Below are 18,614 nucleotides of genomic sequence, written 5' to 3' on the forward strand. Positions count from 1 at the left end.
ATATTACCCTTGACGATTAGGGCTGGTGTGAATAGTAGCGGCAGGTATCACAGATTCCTGTTGCAGCGGTTAGTGGGTAGGTGCGGCCGCAGACCTTCTTCACTATAATGACATTTCAGCAGGGGTCACAGCTATTCGTGCCTCTCTGAACGGCCAATGATTAGGTGATCGCTGCTTGACCCTAGACTGGCGAAATGTCAAAATAGTGAAGGGGGCCAGCAGCCACACCTAGCTGCTGAAAGCCACATCAGGAACTGTTACAATTTGCACCAGCGTGAAAGTAGCCTAAGACCCCTTTCACACTGATACGTTTTTCCTACGTTTTTACTCTGCACGAAAAATGTTTCCCTTTAAATCCTATGAGACTTTCCACACCACTGCACTGTGGGTGTGGTGCGTTTTGAAAAGTCCTGCATGCTGCATCTTTGGTGCGGTTTTGAAAAACCACACCAAAAACTCAGCTTTCCGTTCAAGTTTTTGGTAGGTTTTTGAGTCACGTGTGCATTTTTCACAAGTGCAGGCAATCCAGAAACACACAGAAAAAATCTTGCTGCTTGCAGATTTTGCTGCAGAGTAATGTGAAAGGGCCCTAAATAGTCTTGTTCCTTTCCCCAGCTAAGCAGATGGGGCCCAGGGAAGTTTTTTTTTTGTAATGGCTACAAACCATGAAGTTATTCAGCAATGTCCCAAAGTAAACATTATGGGCCAGTTCACACCAGACACAGTTCCATTCAGTTCCGTGTGCTTTTTTTATGCACTAAAAATGCATGCAGTGTTTTCCATGTATTCCAATGGCTCTAATTCACACCATGCAGTCAGTTTCTGGTGCAGAAACTGACCGGAATTGACTGTATTGGTGCAGAAAAAACAGAACTGCATCTGGTGTGAACTGGCCCTAATAGTCCTGTTCCTGTCCGCAGTTATCTACTGAATTGACAGAAAATACTGGAATGGCTGAACAGACTTAAGCCCCATACACACTATTAGATTTTCTACAGATTTTTCTCTTCAGATTTACTAAAACCATATAATATGAGGTCAAACCTTAAGAGTTTCAATTTGTATGCAATCAGGCAGGCCCTTGCACTACATGGTTTTGGTAAACCTGAAGACAAAAAATCTTCAGAAAATCCAATAGTATGTACGGGGCCTTAGGTCTCCTTTACACATATGGTGCCCTCTGAAGAGCAATCCACATTTGGATTGCTCTTCAGACGGCACTTGACAGGCAGGGAAGAGGTGTTATATCACTTTCTTATTACATTTGATTAAATGGAATGGGTTAAGCGAGCAGTAGTTAAGGTTGCCACCTGTCCGAGATTCACCTGGACAGTCCAGGTTTTGAATCATGTCCACTCTGACACTAGCGCCGTCCACTATGCACGTCTATGATTTAATGCCCTACTGACACTGTCCACTGTTTTGCTGACTGACACTGTCCACTTTTAACCACTTGCCGCCTGCCATATCGCAAAATGACATTGGCAAATCGGTTGCAATATCCTGACCAGACATATGACGTTGTCAGGATATCAAGCCACTGTGCGCCCCCCGGGGGCATGCATTGTGGCGATCGCTGTTACGGTGTGTCAGTCTGCGAGTAGAGGAGAGTTGACGCCGGGGGGGGGTCTGTGCTCATTGTTTATCAGCTCAGCCCCCCCCCCCCCCCTTGGATGCCCGCCCAAGACCACCAGGGATAGCCACCATGCTGGACCACCATGTATGTCACCCTAGACCACCAGGGAAATGCCAATCAGTGCCATGAAAAATGCCTGCCAGAGCCACCAGTGAAATCAGTGCCAGCCATCAGTGCCCATCAATGCCACCTTTCAGTGCCATCTATCAGTGGTACCCATCAGTGCAGCCTTTCAGTGTCACCCGTCAGTGTCATCTTATTAGTGAAGGAGAAATCATACTTATTTACAAAACAAAAACAAAGAAAAAAACGTAAAAAATTTTTTTTTTTTAAATCTCAGAGGTGATCAAATACCACCAAAATAAATCTCTATTGTGGGAACAAAATTATAAAAATGTAGTTTGGGTACAGTGTAGCATGACCGTGCCATTGTCATTTAAAAAGTGACAGCACAGAAAGCTGGAAATTGGCTTGGGCAGGAAGGTGTGAAAGTGCCTGGGATTGAAGTGGTTAAAGTAGGCTAAGTTCCTATATTTATCGACATTTGTTTTTTTCTAATCTAAGAATATTTTATGGATACAAAAATACTTTTGTTTTATGTAAGCATGCCACTATAAGCACCTCACACTGTTACTGCAATTTAGACTCGCCTACTGTTCACCATGGCACGCTGCATTACTACTATCATTGGGACAACAGTGCTCCAGGACTCTTCCAATCGTATAGTGCAGTGATGGCGAACCTTGCCACCCCAGATGTTTTGGGACACTAAAGTTTTCGGGTTTGGCTTGAAGAAAAGGTGGCAACCCTATGTGTAGTGTGTTTTCATAATACAAGTGCCCAGCACCCCCCTCGGCTCTGTGTGCCACCTCTAAATAAACAGGACTATAGTATAGAAAGCCCTCATACACCTTACAGAACATACACATACCCGACACACTGCTCAGTCCCCACACCGTTACACTTCCCTCCACAGAGAGGTCAGAGCGGAGAACGAGCCTACGATTGGTGGAGAGCATGTTCCGGGGCGGGGCTCTTGCGGGTCACTAGCATCTCACATGCTGCTTCCTGCCTGTCCTTGCTTCATGTGTTCCCAATGACCTGGTGCTTGTCTCCTCTACTGACTTCCTATACGGCGGGGCTGTGACACTACACAGGGGGAGACATGGCTTGTATGTTCAGGAGAGCAATAGCAGAGCAGGTAAGAGCTGTGTCCTTCCTCCTATCTGTACTGCATAGCCTCACACTCCTTGTGTCTGTGCACTCCATGACAGGATACTCAAGGGTAGAATGTAACAGTATTGTACAAGGAAAGTATTAGTAATGCGGTGAGACTGTCAGCTGTATGTTCTTATTTGTTACTATTAGTGTAGCACCACTACCACCATCACCACCATCATCATCATCAGCAGTGCTATAACAAACTGCTAATCATGGAGAATACACCTTGTGGTTAGAGTCGCACCTATTTGATTTGCTTACCAGTGCTTTTTTACTTCATAAAACAAGTATGAGGATGCATGTCTTCAACACCCTTCATATTGAATGTTGTCACCCATCATAACACACCTTATGATGCACATCCTAACAGGTAAGTTCACCTTTTCACAAAAAATGAAAAGATGAAGTAACTATAAATATCCTGACTACCCCTGTGGACCTTGTGACCCATACAAAAACACTTGGATCGCTGCTCAAAGCAATGCAAAACTTCCCGTTGCAGTGCAAAGCACAGATCGGGTGCCAACATTCACACAAGCTCATCCAGGCTAGATCAGATTTGAAACGGAGTGGGAGGTAGCTCCCGGGCTCCCCCACTCCAGCTGCACTAGCAATGGGCTCGGGCATGTTTGGATCGATCCCGCCAGAAAGCCGCCACTGCACACCACCAATCATAGGCAGCATGTATATGTGCAGCTGCCGGTGTTCTGACAAAAAGTGTCCGCCTATCGAATAGTGTCCGGCCCGTACTGCACTGGCGCATCGCTTGCGCAGTACAGAGGACAAGAAGACTCCGGAAGTCTCCAAAGAAGAACGGCGCCAGCGCACTGAGTCCAGATTGAAGCCCCACCATCCAAGTGGACATGTGGTTGCTCATAGTAACAGGGCTTCACTCGGCTCTTTTTTTATTCTAACTCTATGTCCGCTTGGAGGGCTTCACTCGGCTCTTTTTTTATTCTAACTCTATGTCCACTTGGATGGTGGGGCTTGAACCTGGACACAGTGCGCAGGCGCAGTTTATCTTCGGAGATGTTCGGCTTCTCCTTGTCCCCCGTACTGCGCAAGCGCAGTACAGGGCGGACACTATGTGATGGGGGACACTGTCTGAATGGACAGCGGGCGGGAAATGCCTTGCGGCCTCTGGTTGGCAGTGTGCAGTGACGACTTCCTGTCGGGTTTGATCCAAACACGCCCGAGCCCAACATTAATGCCTGACAGATTGGGGACTGGGAGGGAGGGGGTCCAGTGTAAGGTCACCTTACAGATTTTCTGTAAAGATGAACATAGACATTGAAGCATATACCAGGGAAGCAGTCCCCTTAGACCAAGAACAGTAATGAGGCATACATGAGGGATTAAGACAGTTGAAACAGAGAAGTGTCCCCCCAAAAGGACTCAGAAATGTCAAGTCAGGGCTGCGAAATTTTTAATTTTTTAAAACTACTTGGGGCAGGCCTGCCCTTTGTAGATCCACCTAAATTAAAGAGGACGTAAACTCTCCCACTCTGATGCTTCTTTTCATTTAGTCCATTATAATAAGTAATTATCAGACTATAGCCACTGTAATCCAGCCCAAATCGCATATTACTTACTGTTTAAAGAAACTTTAAAAAAACTTGTTTCCAGGGGTTAGGCAGCGCCATCTTAACGATTGTTTTCTGAGTCCACAGTGGAGTGTATTTCCGCCCTTACATTGAGCAGTTCCTGTACTGTTAACCAAGCCTCCTTCTCAATCCAACGTTTATATGGCAACCCTGCTTCCCTGTTCATAGCTGACTTGTTTTATTTCATAGTATTTACTTGTGCTGATTACCTAGTGTTTGCCTGTATGAGTCCTATCAGCTTCAGCTGATAAGACTGCAGTTATTTCTGTCCCATGCCCTGCTTTACACTGTATGTGAGGTCACATGGTGTGTAGGAGGAAGCTCTGAGTGATTAGCAGCCTCCTGGGATATCAGTGTTGTGCCGTAGGAAGTCCTGATGACAGATATATAAGCACATAGAGAGTGTGCCGTAAATGAGGGGATATCTGGGCATGCTCAGTGACGTCATTCTAAAGAACAAAAAAGGATTACAACAATACTAAGCAAGTAAGGAGATATCTACAAGCAGTGTTCATTAGGGTTTTTTATGTTGATTTACATGGGACAAAGTTGTGGGGGAGGGTTTACAACCACTTTAAGGCAAAAGAGCATTCACTGTATTGTAGAACTGTTGTATTGACGTTGAAACAGGATTTTTCCAATTCAATAAAATAAGAGCAAACAAATAAAAATGTGTCATGGGTACATGGTAGCAAGTCCATTTAAAATGTCAAAATGTCCAACTTCTGGGGTGCGAGGCACTGGAAGGTGAAGCATAGTTTCAAAAAAGGAAAACGGAGCATGCCAATAGGTAGACAGGAGTGAGCAAACCCTGAATATATGGAGAAGGTCAGCGCCTCCAAGTCTACAACTGAGACAGGTGACAACAGACCCAAAGCCCATACGAGTCGGGGGGGGGGGGGGGGGGAATGGTGAAGATAATGGATAAACTTAAATCGTGTGAGCTTATCTGCCATACTAATATCCTGAAAACAAACTATGCGGCTTCATCTTAACCTTCTACCATAAGCCCAGGAACCAGTATAAGCCATTTGCGATGCAAGACCTGAAAGGGATTGGCCCCTGCCACTTGAAGACGGTTATATATAGTGGTAACTAACTTAGCAATATTAGGATAAGATGGTAGAACCTCTAGGGTTGAAGCCCCAAACTGCATCCTAATAAGCATGGCAGAACAACAAATATTTAAAAAAGAAATTGTTGGCTACACCATGCATATCTTTCAACTCTTCTAAAGAAATAAAAATATTGTTCTGAAAACATGAGAGATATGGTTAACCCCAGGACAACCCTACCAGGAGAAGTGATCCCAGAGGAAATTTGGTCCCGTATTTAACTCACGGTAAATCTTCAATCTGTGCTCCACACTAATCTTCTGTGAACCAAACAACTCCACAATGTGCGCTTTATATTTTAATCTACAGAAATCGGGTCAAATTGTGCCTGTTCCTTTAAGGGAAACGATACCTTAGTATAACATGAAGCAGAGATCCCTTCACAGTTCCATTGAACAATATGTGCAATTGCAAAGATAGTTCTCAAAGATGAAGGAAAATAAAAATGTAAACCATAATAATTTACAAATTTATTTGGGGTGTTCTCGTGATGAACACCACCGACCTGACAGTGGTCTATAGATCCTGGAAAATGACACCTGAGTTTTTTTAAGGGCCTTGGATTTTGTACACTGTAAATGATTCTCGTATATTCTTAATAAATCCAACTTTCACTGGAATGTTTTCTCAGTAGCCTAATTTTGAGGTGTTTTGGCTACTTCATTTTTTTTTTTTTTTTATATGTATCGAACAAATGTGTTCCAATTAGATACCTCTTTTTCATCCCCTGAAGATTTTGATTGCTGTACTTGAAACGCGTTGGACATATTTTTTTTTTTTTTTTTTCTTTTGCAAGACAGTCTATTGGAGGAATTGTAAAATAGACCAGTGTTGTAGTCCTATCCTAGACAGGGACAAAAGTGTACTTATTGGGATGCATACTAGGGCTCAATTTCTTTCTTTTTTTTAAAGTGTAATGTCTTAATTTTGTACTAAGTTATAATGTAATTTTATTCATTAATGAAGGAAGTATTTATTGTCTACATTCAAATGTCCCTAGGGGAAACATTTGAATCTTGTATCAATTTTATTTTGAGGATGAGCAGCATTTACGCTATGTATTGTTAAATGTTCATAAATGTTTGCTTTTTGGGTTATATATTATATTTTCTTTCTTTTTTCTTCATTCTTTGCAGATGTAAGTTAGCTACCTGCTGACTGCTCACAGTAAATATACTGTTAGCAGGCAGCAGGTACAGGCATGAACATGTACGTGATTGGCCTTCTGGGTTTGGTCTGCGTGTATGTGCACACGCTCCCTGCTGGCCTGTGCTGTGTTTGGCAGCTTTTAGCCAATTCCACATGTTTACAAAAACACAGTACTCTGTGTGTGTGTGTGTGTGTGTGTGTGTGTATAGGAACAGCGATCTGGCTGTTTCTTTTCCCTCAAACAGTAAAGTAAAACCAGCACACATTAAACATTGTTTGGCACACAGTTAACCCTTTTGTCCCTAGATGATAACCACTTCCCAGCCAGTGTCTTTAAAGCAGCAATGTACAGGTTTATCACTGTATTAATGTCAGTGACCCTTTCAGGTAGGGTGCCAGGCAATCTGGCGCTAACTGATACCATCACAGTCACACTATAAGTCGCTGATCACACCATTACCAGTATAGCATCATAGCTCTGTAAATGGGAGTATATTTACCATATTTTGTAGATGCTATAACTTTCGCACACACCAATTACGGTAATATACACTTACTGGGATTTTTGTTTTTTTACCAAAGATATATAGCAGAATACTTTTTCGCCTAAATTTTATAAAGATTTTTTTTTTTTTTTTTTTTTAATGTTTTATAACAGTAGTTGAAGTATTACAATGTTGAATAGAAAAAAAATGCCCTGGTCATGAAGGGGGTAAAACCTTCCTGAGATCAACTGGATAAATAGTGTCATGGGAAAACAAAAATTAGGAAAATGTCAAATCTAAGATTACACTTTCTTCTTACAAGCTGAAGAAAAAGAAAAGAAATAAGGGCTGTGATTGTGGCCCAGTCATAAAAATTGACAACTTACTCAACTTTTTTATTTTATTTATTTTTTTGCAGGTTTCTCAAGTTTTAGGGTTGCCACCAGAAAAACTGATCCCACACATTCATGCAATTCAAGTCCACAGAAAACAGTAAGACATCCTCCAACCCCCCCCCCCCCCCCCCCTTTTTGTCTGGCTTATCTCTCTATGGTCTAGAACTTTGGTGTATTTACCCATTTTAAGCACTGTGCAGTGGGGAAAATAATAATAATTATTCGATCCCCTGCAGGTTTTGTAACGTTGCTCACTTACAAAGAAATGAAAGGTCCATCATTTTTATCATAGGTGTATTTTAAATGATAGAGACAGAATGTCAGCCAAAAATATTATTATACATTGAGTTGCAGTTCAGTGAGTAAAATAATTATTTGATCCCCAAGCAAAACATGACTTGGTGGAGAAAAACTTGTTGGCACACACAGAGGTAAGATACTTCTTGTAGTTGGTTAGCAGGTTTGCACACACCTCGGGAGGGATTTTGCAGATTCTCTGCAGATCTTCTCTAAATCCTTAAAGCGGTTCTTCACCCTAAAGGGGAAGTTCCACTCGTCTTATCCCTCCCCCCCCCTCCGGTGCCACAATTGGCACCTTTCAGGGGGGAGGGGTGTGCAGTTACCTGGATAATCCAGGTATCTGCACCCACTTCCGGGCAGACCGCCACAGACACCCCCCCCCCCCCCCCCCGTTGTGTTCGGGGAAACACACAGTTCCCAGGACACAGCGGGGGATCTGAAGAGACGCGCTCTTGTTACCTGTCACCTGTTACCCTGGGACAGGTAAGTGTGATTTTATTAAAAGTCAGTAGCTGCAATATTAGTAGCTGCTGGCTTTTAATATATTTTTTTTTTTTAGGTGCAGAACCACTTTCAGGTTTCTTGGCTGTCACTTGGCAACTCGAAGTTTCAGCCTCCTCCGTGAACATTCTATAGGTTTAAGCTCTGGAGACTGGCTAGGTGTTCTGGCTGAGGGAAGAATGTTCTCATCCAATATTTTAGACTACATGCCCCTGTCCATTGGCCCCTCAATGCGGCAAAGTCGGCCTGTACCTTTAGCAGAGAAACCGCTCCAAAGCATAATGTTTCCAGCTCCGTGCTGGACCATAGGAATGGTTTTGGAGTCATAAGCAGCATTTTTTTTCCTCCAAACATGGTTAGTCGAGTTAATGCAAAAGAGCTTAATTTTGATCTCATCTGACCACAGCACTTTCCCCAATATTTCTCTGAATCATTTAAATGCTTATTGTCACACTTCAGCCTTGCCTGTACAGTGAGGGGAAAAAAGTATTAGAACCCCCTGCTTATTTTGTACGTTTGCCTACTGACAAAGAAATGATCAGTCTATAATTTTAATGGTAGGTTTATTTTAATAGTTGGAGACAGAATAACAACAAAAATATCCAGAAAATGCATTTCAAAAAAGTTATAAATTGATTTACATTTTAATCAGTGAAATTAATATTTGATCTCCTATCAATCAGCAAGATTTCTGGCTCCCAGGTGTCTTCTATACAGGTAATGAGCTGAGATTGGGAGCACTCTCTTAAAGGGAGTGCTCCTAATCTCAGCATGTTGCCTGTATAAGAGACCTGTCCACAGAAGCAATCAATCAGATTCCAATCTCTCCACTATGGCCAAGACCAAAGAGCTGTCCAAGGATGTCAGGGACAAGATTGTAGACCTACACAAGGCTGGAATGGGCTACAAGACCATCGCCAAGCAGCTTGGTGAGAGGGTGACAAGTTTGTGCGATTATTTGCAAATGGAAGAAACGCAAAATAACAGTAAACCTTCCTGTCTGGAGCTCCATGCAAGATCTCACCTCGTGGAGTTTCAATGATCATGAGAACAGTGAATCAGCCCAGAACTACACAGGAGAATCTTGTCCGTGATCTCAAGGCAGCTGGGGGACCATAGTCACCAAGAAAACAATTGGTAACACACTACGCCGTGAAGAACTGAAATCAAGCAGTGCCCGCAAGGTCCCCCTGCTCAAGACAGCACATGTACAGGCCCGTCTGAAGTCTGCTAATGAACATCTGAATGATTCAGAGGAGAACTGGTGAAAGTTTGGGGTCAGATGAGACCAAAATCAAGCTCTTTGGTATCAACTCGCCGTGTTTGGAGGAGGAGGAATGCTGCCTATGACCTCAAGAACGTCATCCCTACCGTCAAACATGGAGGTGGAAACTATGCTTTGGGGGTGTCTTTCTGCTATGGGGACTGGACAACTTCACCGCATCAAAGGGAGGATGGGCAGGGCTATGTACCATCAAATCTTGGGTGAGAACCTCCTTCTGTCAGCCAGGGAATTGAAAATGGGTAGTGGATGGATATTCTAGCATGACAATGACCCAAAACACATGGCCAAGGCAACAGAGCAGTGGCTCAAGAAGAAGCACATTAAGATCCTGGAGTGGCCTAGCCAGTCTCCAGACCTTAATCCCATAAAATATGTGGAGTGAGCTGAAGGTTCGAGTTACCAAACGTCAGCTTTGAAACCTTAATGGCTTGGAGAGGATCTGCAAAGAGGAGTGGGACAAAATCCCTCCTGAGATGTGTGCAAACCTGGTAGCCAACTACAAGAAACGTCTGACCTCTGTGATTGCCAACAAGGGTTTTACCACCAAGTACTAAGTCATGTTTTGCAAAGGGGTCAATTATTTCACTCATTGAAATGCAAATCAATTTTATAACTTTTTTTTTTAAATGCATTTTTTTTTTTTTTTGGGGGGATATTTTTGTTTTTGTTCTGTCTCTCACTGTTAAAAATGGAGACTTATCATTTCTTTGTAAGTGGGGAAAATGTACAGAATAAGCAGGGGATCCCCCAGGGTTCTGTGCTGGGACCAATCCTATTTAATTTGTTCATAAATGACCTGGAGGATGGGGTAAACGGGTTCAATTTGCGGACGATACTAAGCTAAGCAGGGCAATAACTTCTCTGCAAGATGTGGAAACCTTGCAAGAAGTTCTGAACAAATTAATGGGGTGGGCAACTACATGGCAAATGAGGTTTAATATGTAAAATAATTAATTTGGGTGACAAAAAAAATATGAATGCAATCTACTCGCTGGTTGCAGAACCTCTGGGGGAATCAAGGATAGAAAATGACCTGGGGGTCCTAGTAGATGATAGGCTCAGTAATGGCATGAAATGCTAAGCTTCTGCTAATAAAGTAAACCGAATATTGGCATGCATTAAAAAGGGGAATAACTCAAGAGATAAAACAATAATTCTCCCGCTCTACAAGACTCTGGTCCAGTTCTGGACACCAGTCCTCAGGATGTACTGGAAATGGAGCGAGTACAGAGAAGGGCAACAAAGCTAATAAAGGGACTGGAGGATATTGGTTATGAAGAAAGGTTACGAGCACTGAACTTATTCTCTCTGGAGAAGACGCTTGAGAGCGAATATGACTTCAATTTACAAATGCCGTACTGGAGACCCCACAGTAGGGATAAAACTATTCCGTGGAAGGGAGTTTAATAAGACATGTGACCAATCATTAAGATTAGAAGAAAAGAGGTTTAACCTTAGACTGGGTAGAGGGTTCTTTACTGTAGAGCGGCAAGGATGTTGAATTCCCTTCCACAGGTGGTGCTTTTCCTTCGGGGTGCATTAATAGTTAATAAATAGTTTTTTGAAACTAAGCACCTGAATGACCACAACATACAGGGATATACAATGTAATACTGACTTATAATCACACACATGGGTTGGACTTTTTTTTTTTTTCAACCTCACCTACTATGTAACTATGGATCAAATACTTTTATTTTTTCCCTCACTGTACATGTGCCGCCTTGAGGAGGGGGACCTTGCGGGCACTGCAGGATTTCAATCCATGGTGGCGTATTGCATCACCAATAGCTTGTTTGGTGACTGTGGTCCCAACTGCTTTGAGCTTATTCACAAGCTCCTCCTGTGTAGTTCTTGCTTGATCCCTCACTTTTGATCATCCTTACTCCATGAGGCAAAATCTTGCATGGAGCTCCAGACCGAGAGCGATTGATGGTTATTTTGTATTTCCTCCATTTGCGAATAATCGCTGCAACAGTTGTCTCCTTGCTGATGGTCTTGTAGCCCATTCTAGTCTTGTGCGGGTCTACAATCTCGTCCCCGACATCCTTGGACAGCTCTTTTGGTCTTCACCATGATTGTGGGTTTGAAGGGAAGAAAGAGCTTCTATGGACAGGTGTCTTTTATACACATAATGAGATCTCGTTAGGAGCACCTTCTTAAATTGACAGGACTAATCTGTGTACCACATGAGCATATACTGTAGCCAGTCTGAGGGAGACAGAATTACTGTTGGTTGGTAGGGGATCAAATATTTATTTTACTCACAGAACTGCAACTCAATTTATAGCATTTGTATCGTGTGTGGTGGGGTTTTTTTTCTGGCTTTTTGGTTGATATTCCATCTCTATCATTTAAAATTACACCTTTTTGATAACAATTTCAGACCCTTCATTTCTTTGTAAGTGGGCAAACTAACAAAATCTGCAGGGGATCAAATAATTATTTTCATCACTGTGTATACTGCAGCTAATTTTAATTTAACTTTTGTAATAATGTACCTAATAATTTTATACATTCTGTCTGTCTTTTTTTTTTTCTTAATCATTAATGCCAAACTTTTTTTTTTTTTTTTTCTGTTGAAAGTATTGAAGTTTATGTTAAAGCAAATCTCTTGATTTAAAAAAAAAAAAAAAAAAAAGAGCGCTATCCCAGCAACCAACACTTATACATTTATTGCTATGTCAGATGGCTGCATCTCTCAGGTGGGCGCTATGATTTCACCAGCTGGTCACTATGTCACTAGTGAAAATTGGAGTTGAGTATTAATGTTCTTTTTCAGGTTGGCTGGTTTTCTTTTCTTGGTAACCTTGCATTTTAATTTAAACACTTTTTTATATATTTTTTTTCAATTTTTACACAACAGACTTTTTTTTTGTAAAGTAAGCAATTCATACTTTTTGTTTTAGAAGGTTTTCACATAAGCTGCAATTTATCTTGTCATCTCCGCATTGTCTATTTTAAAGGAACGGCAAGGCTTTCAAGAACCACTGAGGATTTTTTATATAATATTGAACGGTCGCACGATTTACATTAAAACAACTATAGTGTTCAGTAAGTGAAAGACTTGCATAAATGATTTTCCTTTTTTAATTTGATCTCCAGAGACTCCCCTGATTTTCAGCTTTATGTTAATTCTGTGCCTGGAGGCCAATTTAATGCAGCATGTCAAACGAACGCACAAAAGCTTGCATCTAAGGTATTGCCATGATATTTTTATAAACATTTCTTGACTGTATAAGATTCCTTTTTACTATTCGTGTCATCAGGAATCTCTTTTTATATGGGTATTTGGGAAAATTTCTGAGGAACATTGGATAAATTAAGGGCATTCTTGGAATACTTCAGGTGTATGTTTGTGTTTCAATGATAAGAAAGACAAAGGGAGCTGACAAGAAAGGAACCACCATTGACTAAAAGAATTTGAAAATGTGTCTAAGGATTTCAGATGATGCTGTTTGCAATGCTTTACTGCAAAACTGAAACATGCTGGTAGTGCGGAAGGGTCATCCTGGGCTGGCCTACAGTTTTTAGTTGGCAATAATTCGGTCCACCTGTAGGCAGTGGGTATAACCCAAAGGCTTAAAGGGATTCTAAAGGTTATATGGGGGGGGGGGGGGGGGGAGCAAACATGTAAGGCTCCATGCACACTGAAGCTCAAAAAAGCTTTTTCTGGAAGCCAGATTTCTGGCAGAAAACGCTGGTTGAAAAACATGCTTTTAACAGCGTTTTGTACTAGCGTTTAGGGAAATTTTTAATAAAAATACAGAGGACACTCCAAAAATCCCACAGTGCATTGAAAAAATAGAACGCCGAACACTAATTTCATGCGCGTTTATACGTGTTTATCAGCATTTGTCGTTTTTTGGCGGTGAAAAACTGCACTTTGAGCCCGAATTTCTGGCGTTCAGAAAAAAGCCCATAAACTCCACTGCTCATTAAGCTAAAAAACATCCATGTGTGCATGGACACATAGGCTAACATAGAGTGGAGTTTATGGGCTTTCAAAAAACGCCCAAACTCCAATAAACTGCAGTTTATGAGCTCCAGTGTGCATAGAGCCTTATTCTTACCTGATCTGTGCAATGCCTTTGCACAAAGCAGCACCGATCCTTTTTGGGTCACTCGCTGATGCTTCTGCAAATGGACATTGCTCATTCACACACAGAGCAAGGAAAGTGAGACCTGGGAGAGCCACTGCTCTGATTGCACCTTGCTGAATAAAGTTGGAGCTCGGTTAAGTATGCAGGGGGGCTGGAGGGAATACCTGCACCCAGAAGGTTTTTTACTTCGATGCATTGATTGTAAAGGCACGTCTTAAAAAAAAAAAAAAACAGCTTCCTATGGCAGTGCTGTATCCGAGTCACAGCTCCGTGTGTCCATTCAGACACGGAGCCCCGACCCTGCCCACTCTCTCCCCTGATTAGCTGACTGACTTTGAAATTCGCAGGAGCCAATGGCGCCGCTGCTGTGTCTCAGCCAATCGGAAGAAGTGTCCTGGACGGCTTAGACATTCATGAACATAGCTTGAGAGAGATGGGTCTCAGGTAAGTAAATAGAGGGTGATGGGGGAATGCTTCGCAGACTCATCCCTTTTATCCCAAAGAATGACAAAGCAGTGGTAGTTGGAACAATCATTAATTCACGACTGGACTACGCAAACTCGCTTTACATAGGATTACCACAATATCAACTTGCGCGATTACAACTGATCCAAAACACGGCGGCAAGGCTGATAACAGGAAAAAAACCCTGGGAATCCATTTCTCCTTCACTGAGGAGCTTACATTGGCTAACCGTAAAAAATCGGATCACGTTCAAGACCCTTTGCCTCACCCACAAATGCATGCATAGAGAAGCTCCGCAATACCTAATGGAGAAAATAAATCATTACACACCAAACCGCAGTCTTCGATCAGCCAACAAAAACCTCCTCCTCGTGCCCAAAGCCCGGTATAAATCCAAGGGTGATCGGAGATTCGCTGTCCAAGGGCCTCGGCTATGGAATGCTCTACCAATCAACATCCGCCTGGAAGAAAATCACCTGGCTTTTAGGAAAAAACTCAAGACCTTCCTCTTTTAGCAGATGATCAAAGCTCGCCACAGCGCCTAGAGGCGATTCAGTTCGCATTGTGCGCTATACAAGTATTTCATTCATTCATTCATTCATGGGAAGGCTGCCACACACAGTTGTGTGTGTGTGTGTGTTTTTTTTTTATCTGCATAGAATGCATTAAGCTAAAAAAAACTCCTGCCTTTAGAAACGCTTTTTAAAGCATTAGTAAGCCGCAGCTTTTTTTTTTTCTACCTTCAAGGTAAAGGCATAATGTGCTAGTATGCATCACATACTTTCACATTGTGAAATGCCTGCCTTAGAACAAAGCCCTCCAGCGCCGAGCTGTCACTGCTGACAGGGTTACCATCTTCACCCAGTCTTCCTTTTCAGGTTCATGCCTTCCAGCCTTCTGATTGGCTGCGCCGTGATGTGGGTACTCTCTTGCATGGGCCCTGATGTCACGGACCACGGCACAAAGCTTTGAATTGACAGCACTGTATGCCGTCCCTTCAGAGTGCATGTGCCAGAGACATCACCAGTTGCATGCAGTGTAAATGTCTCCTAAACCGCGTAGGTACTTCTACTTTAAGACTGTCTCTCATTGTAATCCAAGAAAAGAAAAAATACAAAAAAAAAGTTTTCTTCCCATGCTGTATCTATTTTGTGGGTCAGCACACCATTACGTTTTTTAACCACTAGAGATCCGCGCTATAGCCAAATGACGGCTACAGCGCGGACCTCCTTTGCCTGGACGACGTCTATTGATGTCGTCCCATGCACGGGCGGCTTGCGCGCCCCCTGAGCCGCGCTCTGTGATCGGCGAGTCTATGAGACTGTCCTGACCACGGATCCGAGCAAGGGGTCGAACCCGACCCCTTACCACATGATCAGATGACAGCTGATCATGTGATACAACGGAGCCGGTAATTGGCTATTTTTCCTCCTCGCGCTGACAGTGCGAGGGGGGGAAAAAAAGAGCCGATCACAGCTTACCAGTGCCCACCTGCCCCCTGCCAGTGCCACCTCAGGAATAAAAAAGTGCCCACAGTGCCACACATCAGTGCCCACAGTGCCACCCATCAGTGCCCACAATCTGCCTCAACAACGGTGCTGCCCATCAGTGTCATCTACCAGTGCCCATCAGTCCCATCTATCGGTGGTACCAATCAGTGCCACCCATCCGTGCCATCTTATCTGTGCCCATCTTTGCCTATCTGTGCTGCCTTATCTGTGCCACCTTATCTGTGCCTATCGGTGCCCACCAGTGCAGCCTATCAGTGCCGCCTCATCAGCGCACTTCAATGAAGGAGAAAAATGACCTGTTTGCAAAATTTTATAACAAACTATTAAACATGATTTTTAATTTTTTTTTTTTTTTTTTTTTTGCATCTTTTTTTTGTTTGTTTAGCAAAAAATAAAACTCCCAGCTGGAATTAAATACCACCAAAAGAAAGCTCTATTTGTGGGAAAAAAATTATAAAACTTTCATTTTGGGTACAGTGTTGTATGCCCGCGCAATTGTCATTCAAAGTGCATCAACGCTGAAAGCTGAAAATTGGTCTGGGCAGGAGGGGGGTTTAAGTGCCCAGTAAGCAAGTGGTTAATACTATAGATAGATATTCCATAACCTTTTTAAGTGTAATATCATAGAAATACTCATTGACTAAATGGTAGCTTGTTAAACATTGTTTTGTCAGCACTAACATGTCAATTCTATGAATTTCAGCTGACTGGAAACTCTGTTATAAGTCAAATAGGTACTGGTCGGGGATGTGTGACCTTCAGTATCAACAGAGATTTATTAACAAAGGTGAGTTTCCTAAGTGGATTAAACATATGAGTAAATATTTAATACAATAACTTATTGTGTTAAAACAGAAAACTCAGAATGAAATTGTGGCATGCTGCTCAACAGCTGGTTCGTTTTTGATGGTTCTGACTTTGTGGCCTTCCACTCCTTTGTCATCTGTTACCACTGTGTATGTATCTGCAGATATGTCTAAATAAAGACTTCTCAAAGAAAATTCTAGGGCTTTGTATGTATTAAATACACTTTTCAGCCAGTTGTATTTGTTTTATGACATGTAATGCTTGATTGGTTTAACTAATTCGTTTGCAAAATTTCCTATTCTTAAAGCTAAGTTAAAGTGGTTGTAAAGGCTTAAGGTTTTTTCATCTTCATGCATGCTATGCATTGAAGGTAAAAACCTTCAGTGTGCAGCTCCCCCCTCTACTGCCTCACAATATTTGCCTAAGCCTGATCTCGATCCAGCGATGTGCATGAGACCAGAGGCTCCCTTGGGTCTCTCCCTCCTGGTTGGCTCCCACTGCTGTCATTCACAGCAAGTGAAACAGGATCAGGGATAGGGCTGAGCCACACTGTTTCTTATGGACGCAGAGAGCCAGCATGGGAAGCGAGCACACACGAGTGCCCCCCACAGCAAGTGGCTTGATATTGAGGGCACTCGGCAAGGGGGAGGGGTCCAGAACACCAGCGGGGATCACGAGAAGAGGAGGATCGGGGCTGCTCTGTGCAAAACCACTTCACAGAGCAGGTAAGTATGACATGTTAGTGTTTTTTTTAATAGAAAAGGTTTTCTTTACAATCACTTTAAGGAAATAAGCCCTGAGGAAAACTAATACACTGGCAACATCACCTGCTTCCTTCTGCCTTAGTAGTCTCTCCATGTCAAGAGAACTTCCCACATGTGTAGTAGCAATTGTATGTTCACTAGTGTCACACAACATGCTATTGCAATGGAGTGCTTGTGTCTTTATAACATGCTGGCAACACCATTTGTGTTTTGCACTTCCATGTTATGAGACTCTAGAATGTGAACACTGGTCTACTTTATTAGTAGAAAGTACAGAAAGGTCTAACGCTCGTATGTATCTGTGTAAAAGGTTTTCCAGTGAGCCCTATGTTTGTCATGGTTTTACTTTTAATTTTAGACCCCTAATTAAATATTGTAGTTAATACACAGGTGTAAAAGCTTTGAACATAACAATAGATCTTGCAATTTGTAATCCTTTTAATTACAAATATTTCTTAGACTATATTGAGAAAAATAAACCAAGATGGCTCCTCATATGGAATGAATTCTGAGCTGCTGTCTAACACCCCTAGGGGCCTCACCCTTGTGGAATACAGGTACATTTATTGAAAATGCTTCTTTTATATTCCATGGATTTTTTATTTGCAGTAAACACGCCTATGCATTAGAGGTGCACGATTCTGGATAAAATCCGAATCGTGATTTATTTTTATTTTTTTGACTTAGAATAAAGAACACGATTCTCAGTGTAACATCTTTCACATTTGTATAAAAAAAAATGTCGCTAACCTTACTGTGGTGTGTTTGTGTGTTTTGTTTGTTTTTTTTATTTAATTTGACATTTTCTTTTGTAAGACTGCTGCACAAACACAGTGTGACATAAAATATTGCAACAGCTACCATTTTATTCTCCAGGGTCTCTGCTGCAAAACATATATAATATTTCTAGCAAAAAATACTGATTTTTATCTTGTAAGCATCAAGTGTCATAAAAAGGCTTAGTCTTTAAGTGGTTAAACTGCCCTGATTTGCAGACTGAATTTCATCCCTTTTGATGTAAAGGAACCAAATGATACAATGTTTCTTTTTATCCATCAGCTGTGGCTGGCCCTTTTTTATTTATTTATTTATTTTTATGTTTTTTTGACAGCTGTAAGCTCTGCACTTGTTACATGAATTGTGGAAATGCCAGATTAAGATCGTGAATGTTTTTAATGATTAATCGTGCAGCTCTACTATGCGTTCAGTATGCACAACACATGACAACGATTTTCGTTTTAAAATTATTCCTATTCTCCTCGATAGTGCAACA

The 18,614-nt window shown here is 42.0% G+C and overlaps 2 protein-coding genes across 7 annotated transcripts in view; one reads left to right on the forward strand and one right to left on the reverse strand.

The window, feature by feature from the left end:
• Nucleotides 1-2,650, reverse strand: part of ORC3 (origin recognition complex subunit 3) — a 214,572-nt gene extending 211,922 nt beyond the window's left edge. For 2 of the 4 annotated variants that reach the window (XM_077487275.1, XM_077487272.1), the window contains exon 1: nt 2,568-2,650. The gene's annotated coding sequence lies outside the window, so the exon portion shown is untranslated. The remainder of the gene's footprint in view (nt 1-2,567) is intronic. The other 2 variants (XM_077487273.1, XM_077487274.1) reach the window with 2 other exon arrangements.
• A 22-nt stretch (nt 2,651-2,672) lies between these two features.
• The window catches only part of RARS2 (arginyl-tRNA synthetase 2, mitochondrial), a 91,769-nt gene continuing 75,827 nt past the window's right edge, over nt 2,673-18,614 (forward strand). The window contains exons 1-5 of one of the 3 annotated variants that reach the window (XM_077487277.1): nt 2,673-2,837; nt 7,629-7,702; nt 12,797-12,890; nt 16,474-16,557; nt 17,801-17,898. In XM_077487277.1, the coding sequence (XP_077343403.1) occupies nt 2,802-2,837; nt 7,629-7,702; nt 12,797-12,890; nt 16,474-16,557; nt 17,801-17,898 (386 nt within the window). In that variant the 5' untranslated portion in view covers nt 2,673-2,801. Of the gene's footprint in view, nt 2,838-7,628; nt 7,703-12,657; nt 12,746-12,796; nt 12,891-16,473; nt 16,558-17,800; nt 17,899-18,614 lie in introns of those variants that run through there. The other 2 variants (XM_077487278.1, XM_077487279.1) reach the window with 2 other exon arrangements.

Source organism: Lithobates pipiens, unplaced genomic scaffold, assembly GCF_037356315.1.
Source record: "Lithobates pipiens isolate NorthernLeopardFrog02 unplaced genomic scaffold, aLitPip1_a1.2 Scaffold_18, whole genome shotgun sequence".
NCBI classification, from domain to species: Eukaryota; Metazoa; Chordata; class Amphibia; order Anura; family Ranidae; genus Lithobates; species Lithobates pipiens.